Here is a 22,457-nt window from a genome sequence, read left to right as displayed (position 1 = left end):
GAAATTATATTTTTGGTATGTTTAGAATTCTAATCAATGAAATGTTCTGCTAGTGAAAAATATGTGTTTTTTTCTACATTGATTTATTTCTTCATTGGAAATGTAGCTGATGTCTTCAAAACTCAACAACTGATTTAAAAAACCTGGTTTTGTTCAACCACAAAAAAACCTGTCAATAGCTGAAAATCTTATTTAATTCTTTACATTGTCACTTTAAGACCACTACTGTCTGAGTAATTTTACAACTACAGAGTTCCATTAATGAACACAAACAATCTATGTCTCTTATTCTATTGCTGTTATTTAATGAAGCCCTAATCTCATTAAAAACTTGTTTTAAAGATATATTCATTATTTTGAACCAAATTATTACAGACTGTAAAGTCATTTGCCTTAGTGAAGTTTTGCTATTGACTTTACCACAGGTAGGAAGCAATACACAATTTTATAGCAAAACAGCAGCTTTATTAAGAAGTCTATTCAAGCAATTTCACATTCAAATCTTGGCATTTGCCATTTAAAGGTTTGATACCTTTTCCACTTGATATAAAATTGAACTTCCTGTTACCCAGTATCTTAGTTTTTAAAAACGTAGCTACATATTGATTTGAGAATTCCACTGAGCTATATCTATGGTGATGATAACCTTCCTTGAGTCATTTAATTTTGACACTTTAAAGCTTATCTGTAGTTCACATTTCTCCCCAGTGTATAATCCTTTGCACGTATCAAAGCTAGACTTTACCTGGTATCATGTTACACATTTACATGTGGTCCCTAGCTCATAATTTTTCAACACAGTGGCCACAAGAAAAAAAACAGTAAACTGAAACTGTTTAGCAAAATACAATGTTTTCTGCATGCTACCTGCTCTGTAGGGGTTTTCATGAAAAAGTACATAGGGGATTGCCCATCTTAGAAGTTCAAAACTCTCTGAAGTCCCACTTTTTACTAACACAGTATCTGTATCATATTAAAATTTTGCTCCCACATTATTCACTTCTGAAATTATTCAAAATTAACAATACAGAGCCTAGAACAAAACACTTTTCAGGCCTCCTGCTATTAGCCTTCAGCTATAACAAAAATTTAAAATTTGATCCTCTGTTTGCTTTCTGTCTCTTAAGTTTTTTATCCAAGTCAATAGTTTGTATCTTGGCACATGACCACCTAGCTTCTTTAATAAATCTTCTATTCAATGCTGTCAGAGTCTAATTTATATGTTTTATTATCTTCTAGATTACACAAACATTCAAATAGCTCCAAAACACCAATAAGACAAGATTTCCTTTTTCAGAGTATAAGCTGAGGAGACTATGTGTGGTCATATTGTTGGAAGAGTTTAATGCAAACATACTTCAAAAAGTGGTGTAACAACTGAACAGCCACACTTCAATGTACATTCAGAATTGCTCACACTGCACACAGATCTCAAACTATAGAACAGACATATGTCTATGTGCTATGAGAGAGTTTGTGTTTTATTTTAAGACACTGGAACTCTTAACATGCACTTTTACCAAAAAACCCATTATTTGTACACATTCTGTATAGACTCATTCATAGTATTTTAATACCACGGAATACCTGTTTCTCGCACTGTTACTGGACATCTCCTGCATTTTGTTTCTGTCTTGTGAATTTTAGTCAGGTTCAGCAATTGTGTTATTTGTGGCACATCTGTATTTAGCTGACAGGTTCGGGGAATAACATCTGTGGGCTCACATGGCATAAACGGAACAACACACATATCTAGAATCAAAAAACATGGGCTTTACTTCACTTGAATTAAATTTGATTTACATTATTTGTTAGATTACATATACTTTAGTTCATATGGTTATAACAATTTTATCGATTACGGTTATTTGAAATATTTGCTGCAATTGTTTGCTTTTAAGACAATAAGCATGTATATTTTAAAGTTATAATGTGGATTTTTTTAGGCCAAAAAATTTGAATACATTTAAAATAAGAAATATGCACTAATGGCTGGAATAGCCATAGTAAATCAACTTCTTTGATATGGCAAGTGAACAAGCAAAACAGAATCACAAAATAAATTTTAAAAATTTTTATTACAACTCTGCTTTAATTCTCATACTGATATCCTGATTTTCAGACAAAATGAACATTTGAAAATGGTATTGATATCAGCGGGACTGAAGTAACAAACAGAGAAACCCCATATATGCAAATAAAGAATGTGACAAGCTTTAATTCCAAACTTTGGACACCATTACACTTCCATGACAAACTACAAAGCTGCCAACCTATCTATTCTTGTGTCACTAGGCACTAGCAGAATGTGATCTGATTGTCTCTGCTTTCCCTTTGATAACCAATACAGACTGAGTTTATGAAAATTATTCCCTATGAAGAAAGGAATCCAGAGTCAGAACCATTCCTGATGTTCTGATGCAAATTAATTCCAAATTTTATAAGACTTGAATACAGTAAGCTAATGAATATTAGCCTCTTTTCCAAGTATAAGAAGAGGGAAAACACAATCCCAAAACCAAACACGAGTAAGGGATCAAGTATTGGGATCCTAATAGAAAAATTCAAGTGTCCCATGTTATATTTCAGTGGTGGACATTTTTTTTCAACCATTTTTTCCACTAAGCCAGTACATCATTTACCACTGCAAGACAATAAATACTTAGTGATAAAAACCCCATACATAACCTTGGGATTACTATGGAAACCAGAAACTAGGTATATATCAAGCTTGTATGCCTCAATATCATGGAGCAGAGATGATGAATTCTTTCCTCTTCTATCTCAATGATCTCACACATAAATAATTTCTTAGTATATGTGGTTTCTCCTTTCCATTTGCTATCATTTTAAGAATGCAAAACATACAAAACATACTGTATACGAGCTACTAAGAAGGAATAACACACACATTGCACCTTGAAATCTCTACTTCCACCACCAAGAAGGTTTAAGCAAAGAACTTGACCCTCATTACAAGTTGCAATGTCATTGATTTCAGTGGAGCTCAACTAACTAGTTCAAAGAGGAAAAAAGCTTTATGAAATCATGGCTGTTAAGTGAAAGTTAATTAATTATAACAAAAAACTACTACTGTTTTTCTGTAACTGGGTATGAAGTATAGAGTTATTTCAATACAGCCAAAGCTTGAGCTGTAACATAATTTTAACACTTGTCTAGATAAGAAAATTTGTAAGCAACAAAATACTAATGCCCACCAGCTGTGTAATAATCATAGAATTGATAATCCAGTAATAAAAAGTGCAATATTTTAACATGCATACAGTTTATTAAAGCTGTCTACTCATTATGTTAACTACATTTTGGAATTTTGGAACTCATTTGGAACATTTATGCACATTTCAAGAACTGTTTAGAATGGAAGAGAGAAAACAATGCACTGACAGAATTATATTAAAGCCAGTGAGGCCTCTAACTGCAGTTTCTGCGGAGAATTTATCAGATTCTCTCTGTAGTAATTTTTTGAATTAATTATTTTTTCCAACCTCACCAACAAAAACAGAGGATTAATCACAATGATCATATACTCTTCCTTATTTGTTTAGGTTTTCCAAATGGAAGATACATTTTTACACTTACAATACTGCTAACTATCACTGCTTCAGAAACCACAACCCTTTTTTCCAGGCGTGTTCTTTAAAAGCCACAAAATGAAAATTTTAATGAAATTTAAGCTGAACTATACCTAGGGTTCCTCTAAAATAAGAAAGTGCCAGCTGTGCTCTTTCAATTCCTCCTCTATTACTGCAAATATCAGCGAGGAATGAAGCTCTCTCCCTTGGAAAATAATGATTCAGGATTATGATGCTAGTTTGGAAACTGGTAAACCTTTGACTAATATCCGGCTTTATTACAAATATAATCTCTCATTTTTCAGCTCACCACCAATATTACCTTCCCAATGAACAAGGACACATTAGGATAAATGGACTAAAAATCACAGAGAGGTGTTTATGATAGTTTCATAGCTCTGTTTCATATAATACTCTCTTGTTACAGTTTTGTCTTGGATTACTTAAAGAAGTCTTTCACCGGCTGCTAATGTCCAAAACTAAGAAGAAAAACAGCAAATGGTGCTAGGTTTAAATATTTCTCTTTCCTTTCAGACACTCTTATTGGCAAAAACCAGATTTCTATCAGCGTAAGATACCCTCATTAAAACAAGCTCTCGACCTGATAAACTTGCCAGAATTTCTTCAATAAAATACTTCTATGGAAGTCAGTGTTTAAAACAGAGGAGTACACATTCATTTGCTTAGTTGCCTGAAGTCCAACACTAGGAGATTTAATATGCTGTACTACCATGTTAATTTTCATGAAATCACATGATATTTCAAATTGCCAATCTGATGACTAAGAAGCTTTTGATTTTATAATATGAACAGTTATGATTAAGACTACATAGCAATTATAACACACCATCTTCCTCAGCTGTATCTTGAGGCTTGGATTTTAAAGTGAAGATCTTTCTCAGTTTACAGTTAGCTGAAATACTAATTCCATCCAAAGACTGGAAGACAGCTCCTCTGAATATTTCACTGGTGAACGCTACCAAGTCAATACACATATTGCACCACTAGAAAAGAGAAACAATACTCTTTAATAAAACCCAAACACTAATCATTGCAGAAGAGTATTAGCTTACAGTTCTCTATAAAGGAGGTCTCTGTGGAGTATTAGGTTGTCACAGGCTGTGATTCACAATGCATAACATTTCGGTATTGAAACAAGATATTGCTGTTTTTGCACTTACAATTATTTATACAAACAAATCAGTACATATGACCTAGTGACTGCCAGCCCCAGTGAGGTCTGTTACCTAGCGTACCCACAATATGTTTTACAGCTAACTTGTGAGAAAGTATACTTATTGAAGGTTTTCAGTACGGGGGGGGTGGAAATCATTATTCAATATTACTTCATAAGTAATAAGTGCTCCAAAGGCTACTTAATTCAACACTTGTATATTGCTGGTTTTTATAATACAGAAATGAGCAGTTACAGGTATCTATTTTGCATGTGGACCATATTACAATTCCATTATCCTCCTAGAAAAAAAAGAAGCTTCATATAAAACAAGCAACACCACAAGCAGAACTACTAACAAAATATATTTTCTTGTGGCTTTATGTTTTCCATTTAGAATCTCTTATGTTTAAAAACACGTATGCTCATAGTTCTAGTGTTCCTAACAATTCTTCTCAATTCTGATATCTAGTCAGGGATGTGCTGATGCTAACACATCTTCTACAACTGGGAATAAACAGAGATGGCTTTGAGGAGAAATGCAACCATTTTAATGACATTTGCAGAACTGTCATATATTTGATATGATTACTTACGTGTAAAATTTAGTTGACCAATGGGTTGAAGTTTTATTAAGGGACAAGAATACTTAGACCTAATGATTATACATGCCTCATTTCCTTACAAAGTCAAGGTAAAAGTACTAGTTTAAATCCAAATAGCAAATTTTTTTGAGAAAAAATTTAGGTCCATACATTACTATTCAGCTTCCAAGTCTGAAATTCTGGAAGGAAAGGAATATGTGTTTTGAAGATACCAAGCAATGGAATGGAAAATGCAATATTTATTTATAACTGATACTGCTATTGCTGAGGTTGAAAAATAGCATCATTTTTAAGAATACAATACAGGAAGCTAGTATATGAACGTGTAAACTATGTTCTATCAGTAGAACAAACAACATATTATATCCTTATTCACAACCAATCATGCTGATAGTAATGATCATCTTGTGTATGCAATAAGTTAAACTATCAGAGCCATGTAAAAGATCTAATCACCAAAAGCAACATATTCCCCCTCCTTTAAGTAAAAGAAACAACAATAAAGGCAGATAACCATTTAAAAGCTGACAGATATGTATTTAGATATAGCAAGAAACAAACCTACTCTTTAAGGTTGGTCAAGCATTACAGTTATTAAAATATTTTGTCATTATAACTGATCAGAGCATTTAGAAAGATTTCTGATGAATGTTTTATTATCTAAACTAAAACACGTAACTGAAGTTCTTATTCTGATGGAATTTAACTTGGCCTATACTAACTAATTTTAATTCTGAAACATTTGTGCTAGCCTGACACCAAGACCAACTAACTGAAATTATACTGAAGAAAAATAATTTCATTTCAGTGGATCTTGAGTTAATGGCAACTTCAGGGGTAAGATCCAATGCATATTCATTTGAAAAATATCCAACCAGTTCTTCCCACAAAGCAGAAAACTCCTGAAACCTAAAATTATCACAGCTGCCTTCACCTAAACTATCTTAAAAGAATTCATAACTTCAGAGGTTTTTGTAAAATATTCTCTCCTGTCTAGCCTTAAATCCACAGCTGCTTAGTATACTGTTACCTAGTTCTGTTACTGCATACTTATATTTTAAAATATTTGAAATCTAACTATTCTCACCTCCAAATAATTTTCTAAAGCCATATTTGAGACTTGAGTCTTTACAAGGTAGTATAGTAACGATCAGGTTTTGTTTCCTGACTGCTGTTACCATATGTCATAGCTGGGCATGGGAGAGGGAAACAGGGAGAAGCTGATGGCTATTGTTTTATTTTCATCAGTTTGACATATACATTGTTTTAGATGTATGAAAAATCTGGAAGAACATGAATCAGATGAAAGTAGCCATCAGCTACAGTCTACCTGCAGCTCCAGTGAATGTAATAAAAAGTCACTACAGGAGAAGGTACCCGTGAACAGGAGCACTATACTGAAGAAGTATCAGGGACACAGAGAACTTTACAAAATCTGAACAGACAGCAGAAGTGAGAGATAAACACATTGCAAACAGCATTAATCTTGGAAAATGGGAATGAACTCCTAATGTTTGAAGAAGGGTTGAAGAGTAGTAGTATTAAGTGGTTCTGACACCATCCAGTAGAGGGGACTTACACAAATACCTTGAATCATCAGGAACTGAATTCTAAACCAAACAGTAATTTTAACAGGTCTATAAACTTACATGAAATATTTCTGATAAAAAAAGTGGGCTGAACCACAGTTCAAGGAATATTCCCAAAGTACCTACTATTTTACGCTTGATCGTAAGCAGAGGAATTTTCGCATGCAGAGGGGTTACAGACAACTCCTTGTGGACTGTTGATAAATACAATCTTCTTTTAATATTTCCTAAATCAGTTATCCTATAAAAGAAAAAGCAGGAGAGAATGGAACAGATCTCTGTCAATTCAATAATCCAGTATCTTTGGGCAATCAAAAAAACCCTATTCATATGCAGAACCATTATGTCAGTGATAGCAAATATGGAATTTGAGAATTACTTCTTTTACAAGATGAGTAATGAGATTTCCTTCTCAAATTCAAACTTCATGGCTATATTCCTGCATATATAAAATCACTTTACATGCTAATTTTATTTCAACAGTCTACACTCTTTGCCAGATTTCCATAGCCCTTCAGACTATGAAAGAATTCAATTTGTACAAACTGAGAACCCAGTAGCCTTTAATAATCACACTTGTTTCTGCCCCTTAAGCTTGTGTTATCTTGGGACACGCTGTCACCTACTAACTAGAAAAACATTATTTGCTTTCTTTTCCTAAAAATGCCTCTGTCATTTCATATAGACTCTTTGTCAGCTTAAAGATAGACACAACACATCGTCTGTCTGTTTTACTTCCTGAGCCCATATCTTCAAATGTGAACTATAATTCAGAAGTTTATTGCTCACTATTCAGGTCATCTCACAATGACATCAAGGACACTGAGTTTGAACATTTGTAACAGATTCAGACCACAGCCATGATCACAAAGATTAGCTTTCCTTTAAATGGATAAAGAGGCTCTATTATAAAGTTCTGTTTCCTTCAAGTCTTATGAGCAGCTGCATTGGTTTTGGCTGGGATAGAGTTTAACTTCTTCAGAGGAGTTTGTAGAGGGCTATGTTTTAGATGTGTGATGGAAACAGCATTAATAACATTGGGGTATTTTAATTATTGCTGAACAGGGCTTACTCAGAGTCAAGGCCTTTTCTGCTCCTCAAGCCACCCCACCAGCAAGCAGACTGGGAGTATACAAGAAGCTGAGAGGGGAGACAGCTGGGACAGCTGACCCAAGGGATGTTCCATACCATATAGCATCATGCTCAGCAATATAAGCTATGGGGAAGAAGGGGGGAAGTTCAGAGTTATGGTGTTTGTCTTCCCAATTAACCATTATGCATGATGAAGCCCTGCGTTCCTGGAGATGGCTGAACACCTGCCTGCTGATGGGAAGCAGCAGATGCCTTATTTAGTTTTGGTTGTGCATGGAGCTTTTGCTTTACCTATTAAACTGTCTATGTTGACCCACAAATTTTTGTACTTTTACCATTGTTATTCTCTCCCCCATGCCACTGTGGGGGAGTAAGACAGCAGCTGTGTGTGGCTTGGCTGCCTATTGGGGTAGGTTATCAACCTTGATATCCCCCAGCAGTCCTACCTTATTATACAGGAGAACAGACATTACTTTAAAGGCTGCAATCTGTATGGGGAGATAATGATTAATTTAGCTATTATTTTTGAACAAGCCTATTTCTAACATATGGGTATTTCTCTGTAATTAGCAGCCCCTCTGAGAAGACGACAAATAGAACAAACAACTTTCTGTCCCTACTTATCATTGTTAAAAAGAATTACTCATAATAGTTTTATTTAAATGCTGGGTTTTACTTTAAAATTGTGAGACTGCCTTGTAGTTTTTAATTTTTATTACCGAAAACACTTTTTCATTAGTAAAGACTACTTGTAGCTTAACTAATGAAATGTTGTCAGCCAAAATGTGCAGATAAACACCCTGAAATGATTTCTTAGGCCAACTTAGGAGGGTATTAACTCCGGAGCAAGTAACATATTTTAGTTATTTTTGGCAATTTGAGAGTTCAACCAAGGACAGTACAAAACATACTGCAAGTACGTAAACAAAGGGTTCTACTAGTACAGGCGATAAAACCAGATGAGCACCTTCTTGTTTCCTCATAGTCATTTCAACCATCATGCAAAGCAAACAGAAAGTTCATCAGTTTTCCAGAACTTGTTCTTTCCTCTCCCTTGCAGACAATCTGCTCTTTAACCTCATAACATGGGTAGACAAATCAAAACAAAGTGGAAGAGTCTGCTAGATGTTTCATTTTGAAAAACTAGCAGTTCCTCTCAAATCACATGCACTTCTGTCGTGGTTTAGCGGCAGCTCAGCCCCACACAGTCGCTCGCTCACTCCCCACCGGTAGATGGGGGAGAGAATCAGAAGGGTAACGCTCGTGGGTTGGGATAAGAACAGTTTAATAATTAAAATTAAAAGAAACAACAGTAGAAATGCAATGTAAAGGAGAACAACGAGAGGCGCAAAGCCCCGGGGGAGGGGGAAGGGAGGGGAGAGGGGGAACGAACCGCCGGAACGAACCGCCCGCGCCGCAGCCGCGCGCCGCCCGCCGACCCGACGCCGCGCCGCCTCCGCGCTGGCGCTGCCCCCCCGCAATATATTGGTCACGGTGTCACACGGTATGGAATGAACCTGCCATTGGCCAGTCGGGGTCAGCCGCCGCCACCGTGGCCCTGCCCCTCCCAGCCCCCCCCCCCCCGCCACGCGGCAGAGCGCGGGAAGCTGGAAAGGCAGCCGCCCCCCCACAGTGAGGAGAATTAACCCCTTCTCAGCCAAAACCAGCACAACTTCAAGGGCACAAATTTCACTACAGTGCCAGGGGAAGCCACTGGTATCATTTGACATAGCCCATTTCGGTATCAGCTACACATACATTTATGGATGGATGAATAATACCATCAAGTACTTGAAAAGTGATTTCACCAGAACACCTCAAAGTGTCTTACAATGCTAGCATTCTGGGCTTGATCTTACTTTTGAAGAAATTTTAGCAAGATGTGAAATAATTCACCTAAGATTATCAGTAAGTTGGCTGCCTGTGCCCCAGATCAAGGCTTAGTTCCGTCCATCACTTTGCTTCTCATATTCCCTTTGATAACAACCTGTGGATGTAGTTTTCAGAAATTATCCACTCTGTTCTACATCTTGGTGTTCAGAAGTGCTAAGAAACTGAGGCACCAAAGCACTTTAAAGAACTGGAGCAGTGGTTGCTTGAGACTCCCCTACATCTCCTGGTTATGTGTAGAGCTGAGCTACTGTGCTGAGGAACCAGGTAGCTGCAGTAACCTGAGTGCTGAAACACAAAAATACCATTTCTGCTCAAACTCAAACTGCATAATTCTCAGTTGAGAACGTTGCTTTAAATAACGCTACGACAAAGCAGTAGGAGCCTAAACTTAAGTCATGCATATCTCCAAACAACTTGATAATGTTAGTACAATGTGTTTAAATTTTATTATTTTTATATGAGTAGTTCTCATTCTCCCTCCTGAAAAATATTAAGTATCTTAGCAATAAAAAGACCATTAGTAAATGTACCCCTCAGTTACATTCTAAATGGCAATACAAAACAAATTCATTTAAATAAAAATACTCACATTCATATCAGACTGTCATACAAGTCTAAAATAAGATTTTTTGTGATGGTATGTATGCTGTAAAGAAGCAGCAAGCCTTAGGTGTATAGTTATAATCACACCAAAAGAAGTTTAAAATTTGTTTCTGTAAATAAATTTAAAACAAAAATATTTATATTCTACAGGTGAAAGAAGGTAAAACATTTGAAGAACAGGCAAAACTGGAGAAAGAAGATGGTGTTAAAACTCTGTAAAGTAATTTATTTCCTGGGAGAAGAAAGGCAATTATTTGAAGGTTGGTGTAACTTTCAGACTTTTCAGTTGCATTGCTTCTTGGAAAATAAAAATAAAACAAGGGTCTGATGAAACTTCTGAAATAATTCAGACAATGATAGAACATTATAACTCTCACTTGTAAAATGACAGCGTACTTGTGGTGAAACTCAACTTTTTTTATTTTTACAGTTATCAAAAAGCATGACCTATATTAAACCTACAAAGGCAAGAAACATCTGCATCACACACCTTGATTTTCAAAGATGCATTAAAAAAATCTATATAGGAGTTAATGTATTTTTATTATGTCTGTGCTTGAGTATTTATATCTAAGGGTCAGACATGTGATAGAAAAGTAATGAGACCATGTTGAGAAAAATGAGGCAGTCAACAGGAAAATCAACCTCATTTATAATAATATTCCTGTGATCAGCAGGTGCATAACTCTCCCAGCTATGGTCATTAACTGCATTCATTTCACACTTAACATCTACATTTGCAAACCATTTGAAAGCAAAATTACCTTTCAATTCAATTTTCAATTTTATTTTATATCTTCAACTTTGATTGACTATTCTCCTCACAATGGTAACTCTAGTGAGATTGCGAGTAAATGGTAGCAGCCACCCAAGAGTACAGATAAACTCGTCTTCATAGATTACCTATTCAGTTTGCTTCTGTATGTATAATAATTTATAGCCATTTGTTAATGTTCAATTCAAGGCTTAAAATGAACTTAGAGAAGAATTATGCTGGACCGTTGAAGGGATGCTTCGTTTATCAGGCTCACTTGTTCTTAAAATGAAAGTGTTTTTCTCCTTATAAATGACTTAAACTGGAAGTTTACCAAACATGAAAGTAGGTGTTCATTGATGTTTCTAAGCAAATAGCAACTCCCATACAATTTATTATTAATAGAAATGTCTTTGTATCCTGGTCAAAATCCAGACAGAATGCCCTGGTAAAGCTTAACTATTAGTATGTTAGCATATTAGTATTTAGCAATGGTAGTGCCATTTTCTGCGTAAAAAGGACGTGATTCAGAAGCATTAGATAGTATCATCATCATCTCCATTTTAAAGATAGAAAAACAAATGAATAGCAATGGTCAGCTGATTCCTACATTTCCTTATTCAGGAGCAGTCTGTACTTCACATATGTTTTATTTTACATGCTACTCAAATTGATCTCATAGGAGATACTATGTTATTGAACTGGCTGTCTTGATCATCTGAAATCCAGAGCGCTGTATTCTACCCTCATAAAAACAGACTTAGTTATGTGAAAATCAATCAAATCTCTACAAAATACAAGATGAGGAAGACTGATATGTCACCTAGACCTAGCAAATAAGTTGAGGAGAACCAGCTTTTTATATACTGTAATTTTCTGTTGATAATGTTATTCTGGAGAGAATTAAGGAATAAACACACCAAAGTCCCATTAAACAGTATCCATAAAAAGGCAGCAATACAGGTGGCAGGTGCAAAAAGAATCATCAAATCTGGTTGCTAGAATAGAAAAACTTTCCAAATATGAGCAGTTACAAAGAAGTGGTGATTCCTGAGCTCTCCCTACAAGATATTGACATATCTGCAATCAATTCTCCAACTGGAAGAATGACCTCATATCTTCACTGATCAAGAATAATTTGCTGTGAAAGTTTCATTATTCTTAGAACTTCACATGTTTCAAAAATCATTCTGGAAGTGGTCATTAATATTCATAACATATATTCTAGAAACTTCTATCAATATTTTAATATCCTTCGTTTTGAAAATAAAAGAAAGATGAGCTCATTTCAAGTATTGAGTAAATTCTATTTTAACGGACGGTGGTATGTTCCTCTGAACCATGGCTACCTGTGCCAAAGCATTTAGAAAAACATAATTCTGGAAAATAGTTTTTAATTTGTTCAGTACAAAGTACTCTAATGAGTATTAATACGCAGAAAGTTTTGTACCTACTTTTCAAGAATCTAAACAGATTACCCTTATAATGCAGTTATTTATGCCTGCATCTAATTCTGTTGGCTCTTTTTAGTTCATTGGCTGTTATTCTTTCCACTTTGTTTTTCTTTCCATGAATTTATCTACTCTGAGACAATCTGTCCTTTCATATATACAAAGAGAAGGAAAAGGTTATGTTTACACCTGCTATATGTAACAGCTCTCTTAAGTACAGCCGTATTTCTCACATTTAAACCATTCATTCCAATTACTAAGAATTACGCCCTTTAAAAATACAAATCTAAGTTTTCTTGTTCACACTGGATCATGCATTTACTTTATTTGGCATATGAAAATCCTGACTAACAACCCTATCAAACAAACAGGATTCTGTTTATTCCATGTTACTTAAATTGATCCACCAACCAAAATATACATAATTACTAATTTTCTTATCTCTAAAGTCCTAGAAGACAGTAATTTATTCAGTACTATCACCAGGACATCATCTATCATCACGATAAGATTTACTCCATTATTTAAAATCATATCATATGATCGGTTAAAATACTCACTACCTAGCAACTTAAAACTTAACAAAACAAAGCATCTCTCCATCATTTCCAACAAATCCAAGATACATATTTAAACAAAGATAAAGTGATACTGGTTAAAATAATTACTTTTAGGGCATTTTGAAAGGGAATGTTCTTGATCTTGGACTGAAGTGACTAGTTAAAAAAAGGGGAAAACTGTACAGACTGGACACCATTTCATCAGCCTACTAAGCTAAAGGTATTGTGCTACACTAAGTTAAGACTGCCTGTAACTGCACTTACAAAAGAAAATTACACTAGCTGTTCATTTGCAGACACTACAACCGCAACACAAATCCTGCAGCACCAGCCTCAGAGGCTACAACATCTGATGAAGGAAATATTCCTTTTTGTGACAGCTGTTGACTTCACTGTACAAATTGTATCTAATCTGAGCTTGGCAGACTGATGAGTATGCTCTGGTCTGAGGAGAAAGCAATATGATATTTCTGAAACAAGCCTGAGAAATGTACTTTGTTCATCATTCTGTTTTTATCGTCTTTACGTAAATGGTAATGCAGGATAACCTGTCCATTCGCAGGCCCAAAGCGATCAGCCAAAAGGAGATCGATACACGGAAAGAGAAGTGACCCCCGCCAGATGATCTCCACTTCCCCTACCATTCTTAATCACCTGTTCAGCAGTCCTCCTCTGCTTTCATGCTTGTTCTGTGTTCCCACATTGACTCCTCCTGCCTTGGCTCCTGTCTATAGATACAAACTGTTGCTGAATACTACCTGGAAGACTTTATCCTATCACCAGAAAGATGCAGGCTGGAAAATACTGGTTTAAGGCATTAATTAGTACAATCAGACCTCATCCAGATTTGGGATGTTTTAAAAGAAGTCACAAGCTTAAGGACACACAATGGACAAATATTAATTGTAAATTCATTTTTTAAATATTTATTTTTATAGCTGAGTCAAGAACCTAAATTCAGGTCCACTGTAAGTTACCTGGCCCAGCATCAGACTCAAACCATCTCTTCTCTAGTTAGAAATTAAGTATGTTACTTGGACTATCATAATCTGTGACTAAGCATTCTTCTCAGACCTCAATTTACTTGTCACTAAGTATTCAGAAGTGAAAAAGCTTCAGTGAAAAAGCTGGTAACTATTTCCTAACCTCATACTTCAATTTCCTGTACAATGTAACAAAACAATTATCATCAAGTCTATGCCATTAGACTCCCTCCACACTCTCCCTTTAAGAAACAGATTGATACAGTGTTCCAATAGGTAATCGTATTTCTGGTTTTACCCTGGTCCCTTTTTGAAGTAATGAGAGTGAAAGCATCTTGGGGTCAGAATAGCAAGTGAAATTGTTTTGCCTATTAATTTAAAAATATCTAAACACTAGTGGCAAGATTTAGGAAAGGATTGTCAACTGTACCAAGCCCATGGTGAAAGTCTGCCAAAAAAAGACCTGATTGGAAAAAATACAAGGAAACATATATCCTAATTTTGACCAACTACATGAGAATTGTGTCTCCTTAAAAGGATCATACCCAGTTAAGGTAAGAATAAAGGTATGAAAACAGTTCCCATCTTTCCAATTTAAATTTAAAAGTTTTTGCAGAATCTGCCTCTCTGTATATTTCTATTATTGAGTATTTACTGCAATGTGCATTCAGCTGCCTGTTCAAGTAAGTTGCTTTACTCCTCATCTGTAACAGTGCCATGCCCTACTCTTCAGTAGCTAGGAGCACAGGACAGCCTGTAGGTATCCAGTCAAATTATGTCATTTTCTTCAATGTCTGCACATCCTATCATGTGTATGCAAGTATCCCCAGAAAAGCAACATGAAATGTAAGTAGCCACACCTCCCGTCAAGAATAAATCTCGAAACAGATGAACCTTTGAGGCATTATCTCTGAATTTTCTTTTTGAATAAACTGAAGTCTTAATGTTGTCTCTAAAATGGTAACTTCACATGCAAGAAAATATCTGTATGGAGACATCTGCTGCACAAGGGTGGAAACCCTGGAGTCACTGTGTACCGCACTCTGTTCTTATATACAATCACTATTGCTGTATGTCAGATCACAACCATGCCAGCAGTATTCTTTATAGACAATCTTTGTCTCCTTATCTTTTTGAACTGCAAAAGAGAAGGGGTGGCTCCACCATTACTTCACTTTCTTTCCTTAAAGGGTTGAAGATTAATAACTCTAGACTAAGGTCACTATGCAAATGCAAGTGTCTACAATTAAGTTGCACAAATTAAAGAATGAGATTTACTTAGATGTGAACAGTCACATTAAGGTAAACTAACTATCTCTGCTTCCAATCAACCAAAAGGATACTCTGAAGGGTTGACTTCAAGTAGATTTTCATACCACATTGATAGTCTCCTTAAACCCTCAACGTAATTATAACTAACATATATTCTAATTAACCTACTTACTTTTTTTTACTGTGCCTTACTGAAGCACTAACCTGGCAGAAATCTCATGGTTGGCTTTGCCATTGGAGTTTGAAAAGACAGGCCTCATAGTAGCAGAGAAGCATGATCTCTCCTCTACCTGCATTGCTGACAAATCAAAACTTCTCGTCTCCTTCAAGCAGTTCACAACCTTTGTAGGCTATTCAGATTCTAAGAGTCAGAATTAGATACCATGCTAGTCTTCTGTTTTAACTGTAGCAGGATGTGATGGATTTAATTTTTTTAATTTAAACTTTCGCAAAAGATGCTATAAAGAGATTATCATCAATATAACTGAAAATGACAACATTCAACTTTTTAGCCACCTGGATCTCCAGGTGCGAGCAATTTCCTCAGTGTTTCCAGATGCTTAATTCAGCCCCACCATCCTCATTTCTTTCTCACCTTGGTAAAATGTGTCCATTGACAAATTTTGAACTTATAGTTTTTAACAGAAGGTTTTTTCTTACAAAAATATGATAAACTTATTCTGACTTCTCCCCTTCAATAACTGAACAAACAAGAAATTACCCTCTTGAGAATAATCTTGTTTACAGCTACAAAATACCTGGAGGGAGTGGGAATCCAACAAAAGAACCTTCTGGAAAAGACATTAAACAGTCTATAGCCATTGAAGGAAAAGAGTTTCAATATCAGAAGTTCTGGGTGGAGCACATATTCAGTTCCTGAGATAAAAGAACATTTGGTATGCATCTGTATCTGTTCAACCAACACTACAAACCACAAAGTCCTTGACTGATACCTTTCAGGAGAGCAACTGACTCACACTGTGCACCCAGAGCATACGCACTGAAATACTGAAACACTGCTGGAAAAGAAAGATCTACTTACTACTACCCTTCAAGTGATACTCACATATATGGACGCAAGAAGGGCAGAGAAAAAACTTCCATGAAAGTCTAGATGGTCTAAAGATGCATTGGGGAGGATGAACTGGTAATTAAACTGTTAAGGGACAGTCAGGGAACAAACATTTTAGGTAGTGGTTAGTGATCTTGATAATTGTGGAGGAAAAAGAACAAGTATATATTTCTGAAGAAGTGCCAGGGCCAAGAAAAAAAAAAAAGACTCCTTCAATAAGCAGAAAGTAAATATGGGTGTGTGCAAGCTCAGGAATAGAAGATCAACAATGGAAAGAGTCTTTTGCAGTGCCTGATGTTTTATAGTGATTAACTGAACAAGCAATGAAGTTATTGATGAGAAGACTTTGAATGGTTTTACAGCTGCAGAAGCAATGGAAGTCATGAAATATGAGAAATTAAATATTTGCAGAATAAAGGTAGCAGATTTATCCTGACTAGGAGGAAGAGAATACCCATCTTTCTGTCAAGTGGCTAATATAACTAGCAACAATTTTAAACTAGGACTGCGTATTTTGTTATCAGTTCTATTATAAATGCATTAATCCTTTTTTGTATCTGGAAGCAGGACACCCTGTTCATGGAATATCTTTATTGGGATATCTGTTTCCTAAATTACCACCCATGCTGTGTTGGTACTCTAGTGAGAGTGATGACTGGAAGAGTTAAAAACATGTTTACTTTCAAATATGAGTTAATCTCCTTTGTAAGTTATGGAATTTAACATGCCCCAATACTTAAGAACTTTTCTATATTTCACTCCTGCTTCACAAAAAATGCAAGGAGCAAGCCTCATGCTACTAAACATCAGATTTCCAAATAATCTCTCCAGCTAAATCTGTTCAATAAAGTTTGAGTCTTCATTTAAAAACACTCAAATACTGTCAGAAGTACATAATCGAATTAGCTTCTATGTCCTGATTCTAGTTTTAAAACGTTTGTCTAAGTTTCGTAAAGCTAATCAAGATTCACATTTTTATTGTTCTGTATCTGAGAGAAAACACACTGCGTCTTCAGGATAAATTATTCATGTTAATCTATCTCTGTCAGCAAAGCTAAAATGATGACCTATTATGATAGCATGTAATTCACATAAATTCAAGCTATTACAGTATCTATGAATAAATTAGCTCTGCATGTTATTAGCTAGTATGTTATGGTTATTAAAATTTGAAAGTAATAAACTATTATTTACAGAAACAATTGTCTGAAAAAATAAGTATGGAATAACAATCTATATTCTATTGCACTGTTCACAAGCCTTGCAATAAAATTTCTTATCAACAAGTACAACTACTTTAGGAATGTGGACATTTTAAGCCCTTTCCCCCCCGCAGATTCCTCTATACATAACTAGCTAAACTTTGACAGAAAACTTCTTAAACCTTATCAGGTATGCTCCATCTTTTGAAACTCCACAGAGTTCCCGCTTTTTCAATAAATCAAGAGCATCTCTGTTATAAACCCACTAAGATTTATGTATGATCAAAACCATCACTGCTCAGTGAAAATAAGCTACAACTGATTTCAGGCCATGCTAATTCTGCAATATCGTTCCAAAGAGAACCAGGAAAATGCCAAATTTTCAAAAGCTAATACCTACCAACTGTGTTTGATTATTCCCAAGCTTTCTGAAATTCTTCTCCCTAGCAAAAAATACATGTGAACAAAAAGCAAGCATCTGCCTTCATTCGAATGAATTTCAACAAGCAAAAAACCAAAACCAAACTAGATTTAAAATACAAAGTCATAACTTTAAATTATAGACTGTAAGTACCTATGCACCGGTACAGTCTGAGGGCTGACTGGCTGGAAAGCAGCTCTGTACAAAATGCCCAAAGGGACCTGGCGGACAAGCTGATCATGAGCCAGCAAAGCACCTTTGCAGCAAAGAAGGCCAAGAGCATCCTGGGCTGCATTAGGAAGAGCATTGCCAGCAGGTCCAGGGAGGTGATTCTTCCCCTCTAGTCAGCCCTGGTAAGACCACAGCCAGAGTACTGGGTCCAGTGCTCAGCTCCGTGACATGAGACATGGGCATACTGGTGTGAGTCCAGCACAGGATAATGAAGATGATTAAGAGCCTACAGCATCTGACTTAGGAGGAGAGGTTGAGGGAGCCAGGACTGTTTAGCCTTGAGAAGGTTAAAGGGAGGGATCTCACTAATATGCATAAATATCCTATGGGAAGTAGTAAAGACAACAGAGCCAGACTCTCCTCAGAAGTATCTAAAGAATGGATAAGAGGCGATGTGCACAAGTTGAAATACAAGAGATTTTGTTTAAACATTAAAAAAATTATTGTAAGTGTGATTGAACAGTGGAACAGGTTGCCTAGAGACACTGTACAGTATCCATCCTTGCAGAGATTCAAAACCCAACTGGACAGAGTCCTGGGCAAGCTGCTCTAGCTGTGTCCTTCCCAACCGCAACTATGATCTGATTCTGTGATGGTTACAGTCCTTCCTTACATTTTTCCTGTCAGCACATGGCTGTCAGAAAAACAGAAGGGGAAAAAAAAAATAAATCTTAAAAACTACAAACAGTGGGAGAAAATAACTGTGGGAATAATTCCACTGACTAATGAAATCAAATTAGTTACTTGGTTTCATATCTGATGTGATTAAAACAAAGATACCCAGCATTTATTCCAATAGTCCTGAAGAATAAGTATCAAAAACCTTCAGGTGAGTTCAGGTGAGGAGACTTTGGACTGTCTTGCAAAAGTGGAATAAATTTTATACATTTATGTACCAGCTGGACAGTTTTTATTCTGATACCACTGGCAAATTTCATTCTTACTTTTTTCCCCAAGTTGCTACCCAGAATGAAGCAGTACTATAATGGGAATTGATCTCTACTTAGGGTATTTTTATTAGCAACTGGACAGGATCTTCCATTCCATCATAACAGTTCTGTATCCAAACTATTCCTACCAAAGCTTACATTTATAACAAGCGCAGAGAAATATTAGATTTGGGCTTCAAAGTTTTTTTTCTTAGCTCTTAAAATACAGTAATATTTTATTTTACCCAACAGTAAACTGGAAAATTAAACATAAGTCTTAATTGATGATAGATTTGCAAAGAATGCAAACAGATAACTTCTTTATGACAGAGAAGATAATCTAAGTTTTGGATGATGTTTGTACTCACTCCTAATTCCATTTCTTCTCTAATAACAGGATCAGAAATAGATGACAAAATCTTGCAAAGTGACAATAGGACAGAGAAAACATTTGGATATCTACTGAACTATTTGCGCAGATGTGATCAGTTAATTATCTCCGGTTTCATAATTGGATATACTAAAATAAAAACGTTCTCTGTCACCGTTTCAAATGAAATGGCTATGAAGTACAAGGAAAGATGTACAAATCCTGAAATAACATGAACTCAAGTGAACTACCTGCCACAAGAACTGCAAAGAACTTGCTGAAAAAGCAGAGTATTTGTATTTCACACTATAGGATATAACTTTCAACAAATCATTTCATATTTTAAAGTGAAACTTACTAGTACGTATGTTTTTTGACAGCAGATATCAGGCTTTCACCCTGTTTTCCTGCAATAATTATTTTTAACTGAAACATAAATAAGGTTATAAAGCTGCCCATCTCTGACAAAATAATCGACTACAGTACATATTCTAAGATTAGTCTCTTTATCAGAAAAATAATTCCTTATTAATATAAATGCTTCTAAAATATTGCATGCTCTCCTCAGAATATAACAAGCGCTGATGCCTTCTGGAGCTGGTGAAGGTTCATGGCAAGCAAAGCTCATCTAACTATTAACTGTGGGATACTAACTGAGCAAACCTGTTCATAAGCACTTTGCCAGCTGAGCCTTAAAAACCACTGAAATATTATGAAAAATAAAGAGACATAGTTACTCTTAAAGTAAATGAGCAACCATGCTGCAATCCTCAGCACGTTCATGGTAGCAAGATGGTCCGTAAAGCAGGGAGTAATTCTAGGAAGTGGCAACAACAGAGTCCCATGGCACATTAATATCGGGCACCAAGTTCTAGGCTATGGAAGCAGGACTGATGGAAAAGCAGCTGTCACTAACAGTGTGTATTACTGCTGTGCAGGTTTTCATGTCACAGAAATCTCAAACCTCCAACTTTACAAAGTATGCCACATGTGATTTATAACTGTTTACCATCAAAAGATTTAAACAAGTAATTCGAAGCACCATGAAGCTGGCCATCATTGAGACAGATGACATAACTTAAGAGCATGGATTGGTAAGTACCATATCCGGTTCTGCCACCAACCTTGTGGATCACCTAACAGGAAAATGTGTTCAAACTAACATGTAACTATCTTCTGTTCTGTCTGGATGCCCGAATGCAAACCTGGGAAACGTCTTTTTCATCAAAAACATTGTCTCCCTAAACTAGCCTCTATTTAGTGATAGTACAGATTTAGTATTTGAAGTATTATCCTATCAGCACTCACTAGCCTGCATATCAATGAAAATGTACATGATCAACCACCAGATGTTAAAATTTACTATCATTCCCACTTTTATCACTTTGTATATTTTAAAGTATCATATAACAATGAGTTAGTTAACACTCTAACATACTTTCAAAATAAATGAATTAATATTACTTTCATAACTTGTATGAGAGAACTGGGGGGAAAAAAAGGCTGAGCAACTTACAGGGACTCATACAAGGCTACATAATAGTTCAGTACATAACCAGAAATAGAGCTTCTGATCCTTATTCATACCTCAGACCACTCTACTTTTTTTGGAGGCTATGGTACAATTTGAAGGTCTATTTGCTCACATCAGCAGCTCTACTTATTTGCTGTAAAACATGATGTACTCATTTCGTGTGATACCTAACATCAAAAATAAACATATCAAAAACAAGGGTTGACAATGACTGGCATTACAGTATTAAGAATGTTCTTGTGCTTGACAAAATACCAAATAGAAGTGATAGCAGCTGCACATGTCCATGTATCAGGAATTAGATCCAAGAATGCCAACACAAGCCAGATGCTGTTTTCTTTTACACACAAATATTTTTTCAAACATTGAACTACTATTGCTTTTTCAGAAAGTTAGCAAAATCCATAATACTGAAGATTTAACAACTGGCTACTACATTCACAACTGACAGCTATATCCAGCATTACTAACAGCTTTGCTATTATTTGCTTCAAAAAGGCTGCATAAATTACATGCTCTCTAGCTTAGTTGTGATTTTATTATGCCTCACCACATTTTTCATCTACAATCTATTTTACACTTTTTTTTTAGGCAGATCAATACATTGATTGTTAATGTGGTAACACTCATCTAATCATGCCACTTAAAGTATCTGAAATTCTACTTAAATTTCTTCCAAAGAAAAGGCAAAACAGCTAAAACAGTAGTTATGATAGGAATCCTGCATGACTAGTTGATAGCAGCAAGTTAGGTTTAGCTCAGCTGATGTCAGCAGTGATGGATGGCCTTGAAATTCCTGTTTGCTGATCAGATCAATCACTGAACAGAATGCAAAAGAGGATAAGGCTCAAACTAAATTCATATTTCCATCTCTATGCAGAATGGAGGGGAAGAAATTTATCATAAAGCATCATGTGCAGCTATTACAAAACTTGCCAAAGTGTTTTTTTGCACAAAGTTATTTTGATGGCTTTGTATGCTATTAATTTCCACTTGAAGCTACTCAAAGATTCTGTAGTAAGTAGTCAGATTATGTAAGAGACCATCTTCTAACATTAAACTCCACGAAGCACCAGCACAATCAATATTCTGTCCACAAACAAGCAAGAGATTCCTATCAAAACATCTG

The 22,457-nt window shown here is 35.7% G+C and overlaps 1 protein-coding gene across 2 annotated transcripts in view; it reads right to left on the bottom strand.

Moving 5' to 3' along the window:
• CFAP20DC (CFAP20 domain containing) overlaps window positions 1-22,457 on the bottom strand; it is an 86,654-nt gene that overhangs the window by 50,875 nt on the left and 13,322 nt on the right. For both annotated transcript variants that reach the window (XM_064453604.1, XM_064453603.1), the window contains 3 exons: window positions 7,088-7,202; window positions 4,441-4,597; window positions 1,588-1,752 (listed from right to left, as the gene is read on the bottom strand). In XM_064453604.1, coding sequence (XP_064309674.1) covers window positions 1,588-1,752; window positions 4,441-4,597; window positions 7,088-7,202 — 437 coding nt within the window. The remainder of the gene's footprint in view (window positions 1-1,587; window positions 1,753-4,440; window positions 4,598-7,087; window positions 7,203-22,457) is intronic.

This window comes from Phalacrocorax carbo, chromosome 6 (genome assembly GCF_963921805.1).
Source record: "Phalacrocorax carbo chromosome 6, bPhaCar2.1, whole genome shotgun sequence".
In the NCBI taxonomy this organism is placed as follows: domain Eukaryota; kingdom Metazoa; phylum Chordata; class Aves; order Suliformes; family Phalacrocoracidae; genus Phalacrocorax; species Phalacrocorax carbo.
This window is presented reverse-complemented; position numbering and strand designations above follow the sequence as displayed.